At 39.9% G+C, this 7,803-nt stretch overlaps 1 protein-coding gene across 1 annotated transcript; it reads right to left on the bottom strand.

Moving 5' to 3' along the window:
• Nucleotides 1–7,501, bottom strand: LOC112500931 (2-oxoglutarate dehydrogenase, mitochondrial-like). Its single transcript, XM_025104549.1, has 9 exons — nucleotides 7,422–7,501; nucleotides 5,027–6,625; nucleotides 4,065–4,291; nucleotides 2,472–2,804; nucleotides 1,857–2,103; nucleotides 1,648–1,776; nucleotides 1,345–1,560; nucleotides 841–964; nucleotides 1–446 (listed from the first exon to the last, which is right to left on the bottom strand). The coding sequence occupies exons 2-9, from the start codon at nucleotides 6,575–6,577 to the stop codon at nucleotides 202–204; spliced, it is 3,072 nt and encodes a 1,023-aa protein (XP_024960317.1). The 5' UTR covers nucleotides 6,578–6,625; nucleotides 7,422–7,501; the 3' UTR covers nucleotides 1–201.
• Nucleotides 7,502–7,803: the final 302 nt, after the last annotated feature.

The following is a 7,803-nucleotide window of genomic DNA, read 5'->3' as shown; positions in this document are numbered from 1 at the left end:
TAGAACAAAAGCACGTTGGTTAGTTCTTGTTGATTAACGATTGTATATGAACCTCGAACAAACGCGAGTTCACGATGCGATTATTACACACCTTTTAAAAGCGAGGGCGGAAATCCCTGCAAACTATGTGTATAATTGACCAAGTATAGGTGAAGGTCTCATACCTTTTGAAGTTTGGTCGTAATTTGTATCGAATAGGGTCTAGCTAAGTGTGGGGTTTGTGATGGAATCAGACTTTATGGCATTCTCGACAAGTTCCGACTGCTCCTTACCATGAACTGTGTAGAAACCAGTTGCGGTGGCAGCAGATGGAGCACGGCCCACGTATTTGATGTCGTCTATGTTACCTCGAGACAGCGCTTTCATGGCGGTGGAAAGGCGAGGGGCAATGTAACTGTAGGCCCCCATGTTCATTGGCTCCTCCTGACACCAAACAATTTCTGCATCTGAAAGTATCATGAAGAAAAAGGACATGAATATTAATGTGATAAATTAATTGATAACTAGAATCCAACTATTTGTTTGTTATTCATTCTGAATACCATGTATATTCATTATGAATAAACAATGAATAGTTGGGTTCTGGGTTCTCCATATATATAGGGTCAAGAAAGAATTCCAAAAAAAAAGGAGAACAAAGGAACCCCGATCAACCGTAGGATCTAAAAAATTGATTATCAGATTCAAACGTAACCGCCCCGATAATCATGGATTTAGTTTTGGCAAATTATAACCGCCATTGTTTTTCACAACCGTTAGATTAAAATAGATGAATGGTTAAGACGGGTTCCCGAGAGATTATGTATGTTCATTAAGATCCCGAGAGTTTGAGTTCCTTACTTGGATAACGTTTCAGTTCGCGCTGAATGAGATCATACGGGAAAGGGCAAAGCTGTTCCACACGACAAATAGCTACGTCTTTTCCTCCGGTTGACTTTCGTTTTTCATCAAGTTCATAATAAACCTGCAAAATACAGTCTCGTTAGTATAGCTCGAATGGTAAACCCGTAATTTGAAAGAGGTGCCGGTTCCATTTTCTTGTGGTATGCATGGTATCGAAACTTTTTGCCCAACAAATCCACACGGTCCATGCGACAGTTATTTACGAGAATAACCTTCTGACAAATTTTTTAATGAGATTTAAAAACGCTTCTATCTAACACAAGAACGCCTCAAAATCTCAGAGAATCAATCCCGAGTGATTGACCACTGCGCCAACTTCTTTGGCTTAAGTGGTATGGCCGACTCGGTTAACGATTACTAAATTTGTGTCGGTAAACGACGCCTTTAACGTAAAAAAGACAACTAAAATTTTGGTTGTTAACTTTGAATCATATTACGCACCTTTCCGGAGCAAAGAACTAAACGTCTAATTCCCTCTTCAAGATCCGAGTGATCGTTCTGATCCTTGATCAAGCGCTTGAATCTCGTCCCTTGTTTGTCAAAACCAGGATGACCTTGGACATCATCAAACTCGGATAAATTCGATTTGCAGTCTTTGTGACGGAGCAAGTTTTTTGGTGCCATCACAATAAGCGGCTTACGGAATTCCCTATGGATCTAGAACGCGACAACAAACACAAGAATATAATAACTGCAATACGACGCTCATAAACCTTCGATGAACGTATACCCGAATAAACTTACCTGCCTACGGAGGACATGGAAATAGTTTGCCGGAGTTGTAACGTTGACAACCTGCCAATTGCAAGTTTGAATCTGGTTTCGCAGTGTCGGTTCCATCTCGGGTATAACAAAAGGATTGTCGTCACTCATCTGTCACCACATGTGAACTACGTTGAGTTTATCGTAACAAGAATACAAGTTACCGTATAATGTCCACAAACCAAACGAACCTGAAGGAAGCGTTCTAGTCTTGCGCTAGAATGTTCCGGGCCTTGACCATCATAACCATGAGGTAGCAACACGACCAACCCGGTTTGGCGTAGCCATTTCGCCTCCCCACTGCTCAAGAATTGATCGAAGATCACCTGTGCTCCGTTAGAAAAATCACCAAATTGGGCTTCCCACAACACCAGTGAATTCGGATTTTCCATCGAATAACCCAATTCAAATCCAAGAACGCCAAATTCCGAAAGAGAGCTGTACCAGAAGCATCGGTTGTCAATATCATACAGTGGTGGGAAGTTCAAATAAGAAGTATGTTTTTAACTGGGAGGGGCAGGTTTGGAAAAAAAACTTGGCTTTCTGCATAAAGCTCCCCTAGGAGTTTACTGAATAAGCCGCTTTCTATATCATTAAGCCGCCACCGCTGTGATGTATAACTGACCAAATGTGAGTCCTATTAACCTCGTTAAGCTGCTAACAAACATGCCCTCAACCTTCCCTTCTTACCTTCTCACGATATTTAGCCTTCTTATTTGAACCAAAGAATCATATCGACGTTAAAATGTGAGAATTCCGTAACAATATGAACAATGAGATGAAGTTATGGTACCACAGTAGCTTACCTGTTGCTTACAGTGAACATTTCTTCGTTTTGATTCATTACTACGTGGTCCAAGGGGCAGTATCGCTCACCCGTTTCCTGGTCATGTAGTATCGAATGCCTATGACTGAAAGTACCTCTCTCGACATCTTGACCACTCAACCTCACGTGATTACCTTCCACAAGCAACGTTGCAAAAGCGAGGGCTTCGGCAACCGCCCAATCAACACCCTCTCCTGTCTCGATCATCTTTAAACGATCTGCAAATATCTTTTTAACCGCTCTGTGTGGCTTAAAATTTTCCGGAAGGGTTGCAATTGCTTTCCCAACATTCTTCAAGATCTCGGGTTGGACCCTGCAGAAGAGCGTAAACTTCTTAGCAAAGGTCAAGCCATTATACCACTCCAACAAGGACATCAAAATTGTGCAAGCGTCCCAATAGATTGCTTAATAGGACTTACGTTTATAGAACCAAACGATAAAGTGTCCTACTTAAAAGTGTTACAATAAGTTTATAGAACGTCTTAACAAGTCTTTTAGGACATTTTTAAGACGCCCAAAAGTGTCTTATAAACTTATTACAACATTTTTAAGAAGGGAAAATTGCACCACAATGAAACCAACTTTCACATGATTCCTATTTTGGGGAACGAACTTTCAAAATCGTCATTTTGGGGAACCAACTTTCACCTGATTCCTATTTTGGGAAACCAACTTTCAAAATCGTCATTTTGGGGAACCAACTTTCACCTGATTCCTATTTTGGGGAACCAACTTTCAAAATCGTCATTTTGGGGAACCAACTTGCACCTAATTCCTATTTTGGGGAACCAACTTGCAAAATAATTATAAAAAAATGGGAAAATTACACCAAAATGGAACCAACTTTCACTTGATTCCTATTTTGGGGAACCAACTTTTAAAATCATCATTTAAGGGTCTCTATCGAACTCTTTGTTTATTTAAGGGTCTGATTGATCTGTTGAACAGCTAACAAATAATTTAAGGGTCTCTATTAAACTTTTGGTTGGATTTGCCAAATTTGATTTAAACTTTAATATTGACACCAGATTGGTTAGATATAAAAATCTTGAATGTGATATTTAATATTTATTTTTTATTGCATCAATTAATTTTTTCTATTAAATTGATTTTTTATTGCATTAGTAAAAAAAATTATCGTGGTAATTTGGATTTTTTTCGAAAAATCTTCAATTTGATATCTGAATTTAAAAAAACGAGATTTGAAATGAAAAATAGATTTTTATTGCATTAATTTTTGAAAAGAAATGAATTTTAGTTATTTTTCTATAATTATTTTGCAAGTTGGTTTTCCAAAATAGAAATCAGGTGCAAGTTGGTTCCTCAAAATGACGATTTTGAAAGTTGGTTCCCCAAAATGACGATTTTGAAAGTTGGTTCCCCAAAATAGGAATCAGGTGAAAGTTGGTTCCATTTTGGTGCAATTTTCCCTTTTAAGAAAAACAATTTATTATACGGTCCAATAAAGTGAAGTCATATAAAACGGTCTGTTTGGACACTTAAACATTTTTGGCGTCCTATAAACCCGATGTTGTAGTGTACCGTCACTGTAAATAGCGTATACATAAGTTACCCGGTGTTGCGAATACGTGAAAGCTGTTCGGGGGACTTGAATCCCGTCCAGTAAGCTGAAAGCCAGTCCCTTCGTTGAGGGACGTAATCCTTGCTGGCCAAGAATTCTTCATTTAGGATCGAGGTAATCTTATTTTGTATTCTATCAATATCTTCTTTCGTTGCTTGACCGGTTTCTAGAAGCTTCTTTTGGTAAATTTCGAGCGCCGAGGGGTGATTCCGGATAACCTGTAGCAATTCGTAGCAGTTAGAAGCATCAGAAACTGTACATAAAAGAGGTTTTAGGGGCCGTTTACCAAATGCTTACTCGGGTAAGTGAACACCAAATCATTTTACCTTACCCGATGAATATGGTAAGAATCAAAAATCTTACCGGTAAGAGCGAGACAATGACAAAGAGTCTTACTCGGTAAGCGAGGGGGACAACTCTTACAACAGTAAGCGCTTACCGGGTAAATTGTTGCATACGATACCGTTTTGATGGACTAAAATCTTATCTGGTAAATAAATGATAGTGTTAGATTTACCGGTAAGCGCTTACCGGGTAAGTGTTTGGTAAACGGCCCCTTAAAAAACTACCATAACAACAAAATTGGGTTTGTAGAAAATGTCTCAATAGGCTGTTTTATAGGCCGAACGATAATATACCCTACCTAAGAGTGTTGCAATAAGTTTATATGACATTTTTGAGCGTCTTAAACAAACTTTTAAGTACATTTTTTAAAATAAAGTGTCGTATTAGTTATTTTATAGGACACTATGTGAAAGAGTGTCTTATGATGTTTTATTTTAAAAATGCCCTAAAACACTTGTTAACGCGTCCAAAAATGTCCTATAAACTTATTACAAATTGTTGGCGTTTTATAAACCCGATTTTGTTGTAGTTTACAAACTAAATTATCAGGCAAGAGCGGAATCTAGAGGAAAGATATGAGTAGCGAAATACAAAAAAACGAGAGCTACCTTGTACATTTTGGGCTGGGTAAACGAAGGTTCATCGATTTCATTATGCCCAAAACGACGATAACAAACGATGTCAACCACGACATCAGAATGGAATGTCTGGCGCCACTCCGCTGCAAGCTCACAAGCATGAACAACCGCTTCAACGTCGTCACCGTTGACATGGAAAATGGGTGCGTTCAAAGCTTTAGCAACGTCGGTGCAATACTGTGAAGATCTCCCTGACTTTGGATCGGTGGTAAACGCAACTTGATTGTTGACGACAATGTGGATCGTGCCCCCGGTCGTGTAATTTGGAAGAGCGCTAAGATGCAAAGTCTCGTAGACCACACCTTGGCCGGCGAAGCTTCCATCTCCATGAATCAAAATACCCATGTTCTTTGTTCTATCGATATCATTCGAGTAATACTGTTTCGCTCGAGTTTTGCCAACTACAACAGGATCTACGGCTTCCAAGTGACTCGGGTTTGCAACTAATGACAAATGAATTCGCTTTCCACCCCTTGTCGGGCGATCATAAGAAGTTCCGAGATGATACTTGACGTCACCGGTTCCCGTGTAGAGCCCGACTTCATCCACCGGTCTTGTGCCACCGCTGAATTCACTGAAAATTTGACGAAGTGGTTTCCGAACAACGTTACCTAAAACGTTCAGTCTTCCTCGGTGAGACATTCCAATCACGATGCTCTCGACACCGAGATCCGCTGACCGGTCAAACATCTCTTTCATACCGGGGATTAACGTTTCACCACCTTCGAGTCCAAACCGCTTAGCGGCTGTCCACTTGGTAGCCAAGAAGTTCTCGAACTGAGTACTCCAAATGAGTCGATCAAGGATGACCTCACGTCGTTGACTGTTATATGCCATCGGAGTCGGAGTCTCGATTCTGTCTCTCAACCAATTACATTGTTCCCGGTCAGCAATGTGCATGTACTCGTAGCCAATGTTTCCACAATAAGCCTGTTCGAGTCTCGTTAATATCGCTCTTAGAGTTTGCACGGGACGATTTTCGGACAAAAACCCGGACATCCTCCATACACCAAGGAAAAATTCCCGATCTAAATCAGCTTCACTGAACCCATAAAGAGCGGGATCTAAATCATCAGGAATCTCCCTCTGTTCTAGACCCAACGGATCCAATTTTGCTTTCATGTGACCGTAAACTTGGTAAGCTCTCACAAGCAACAACAACCGCATGCTTTCTTGTATTGTTTGGCCCGATATTCCGGGAGACGTAGCAGCCTGGCCGACAAAGTTTCGAAAGAAATTGTCCCACGACTCATCGACACTATTTGGGTCATTCTCCCAAGCTCTCTGAAGCTCTTCCAGGTAGACACTGCTCGTCCCATCTAGGAAACTATCGGTTAACCGGGAAAGCGGAACTGCCCGAGGGACAGGTGCAGATTGTGCTTTCGATTTTGAAACAGTTGTATGAAAGTATTGACGTCCTGAAGGAACGATTCGTGTTCTTGATGCATATGTTCCACCCTGTGACAACGTTCTCCTGAGCGCAAGCTTTGCCAGATTAGATCCAGCTCGAAACCACGCCATTTTCTTACACGATCTTCAAGTTCTCGGTTTCTCGACCGATCTCAAACCCTGCAAAAAAACAGTTTCAACCTTTAAACATGATGCAATAAATAACAGAAAGAGATAGCATAAGCTAGGTTCTAGCAGAGGGGCACAAATTAACAATTTTGAACCACAAGGGTGGTGACTGGTGCGTCATTGGTTTGAACTTGGCTTCAAAGTTCAAAAGTACCTGAAGGTCTAGGTTCAAATCCAAAGAGGAATAAAAATCCCCTTGTGGCCACGAAGATTCAAATGTGGTGACTCCGGTGGTCGTACTGGGATTAGTCACCTCGCATAACGGGTTGGATATCCAGGTTAATAAAAAAAATAGATATCAGCAACTTGCATAACATCTACTTTTCCTTAATATTATTACATTGCAAAAATACATTAAAGCAAATTGCAAAAGTGCTATTTGTATAATCAACAGCTGTTTCGGTTAATAAGTTGAAAAGGTGGCTATAAAGTGAAGAGGGAACACCTGATTGGCTATTTTGGTCGATTTCGTTTCATGTTCACAACATAACAACTACTGTAAAAACAAAAACAAACACCATAACCACAAAAATCAAAAACCTAGATCCGAATATGACATCAATACAACAACAACAGCAGCAAACAAACAAACAAAGTGGCCTACTTGCTAAAACGGCGCCGATTTTCGAATCAGAGAGTAACACAACAAGAAGTAATATCATAAGAACAATAAACCCTAGAAATCAGCATCAAACGTTAAGAAACCAATAATACTTTTCGAAAAAACCAATGTATAAATCGAACAAACATACGATGAAGAACAATGAAATCCTTAAGAAATCGATACCTCGTATCCTTAAATCGACGGTTTACAGATTGAGAAATTGGAGATGAAAATCTAAGGATTCAATTGCTTCGTTCCCTTTTGAGACAACAAAAAGGCGGCTTCTAAGAACAGTCGCGAACTTGCGATCCTATTTAAAATTCTTCTGGAAAGGGAAAGATAGTCCAAATGAATATTTCTAGAAAGCCCCCTATGGTTTTATTTATTGACATTAACAGTCCTCTTACTTTTCCTTCGACATTCTCTCTCTTCTCTTAGCAAATTAGTAAAGTAAGCTTTAAGTCAAACTTTTGGCTTGCTACAAGTTGGGTTCCGGGACTATACATATGTACTGATAATCGTTTTGTTCGATTGTGTAGTTGAACAGTAACGTAATATATTCGTC

The sequence above is a fragment of the Cynara cardunculus genome (assembly GCF_001531365.2).
Source record: "Cynara cardunculus var. scolymus isolate 2C chromosome LG 17, CcrdV1, whole genome shotgun sequence".
NCBI classification, from domain to species: domain Eukaryota; kingdom Viridiplantae; phylum Streptophyta; class Magnoliopsida; order Asterales; family Asteraceae; genus Cynara; species Cynara cardunculus.
The sequence above is the reverse complement of the archived record's forward strand: the minus strand, read 5'-3'. Positions and strand labels throughout refer to the sequence as shown.

Bases quoted from the DNA above. Each gene is read 5' to 3' on its own strand.
- LOC112500931 (XM_025104549.1), bottom strand. From the start codon at position 6,577: ATGGCGTGGTTTCGAGCTGGATCTAATCTGGCAAAGCTTGCGCTCAGG. The intron at 4,292-5,026 runs GTAGCTCTCGTT...GAATTGCTACAG, and splicing joins CCCAGCCCAAAATGTACAAG to GTTATCCGGAATCACCCCTC. The intron at 965-1,344 runs GTGCGTAATATG...TGTATTTTGCAG, and splicing joins TAGTTCTTTGCTCCGGAAAG to GTTTATTATGAACTTGATGA.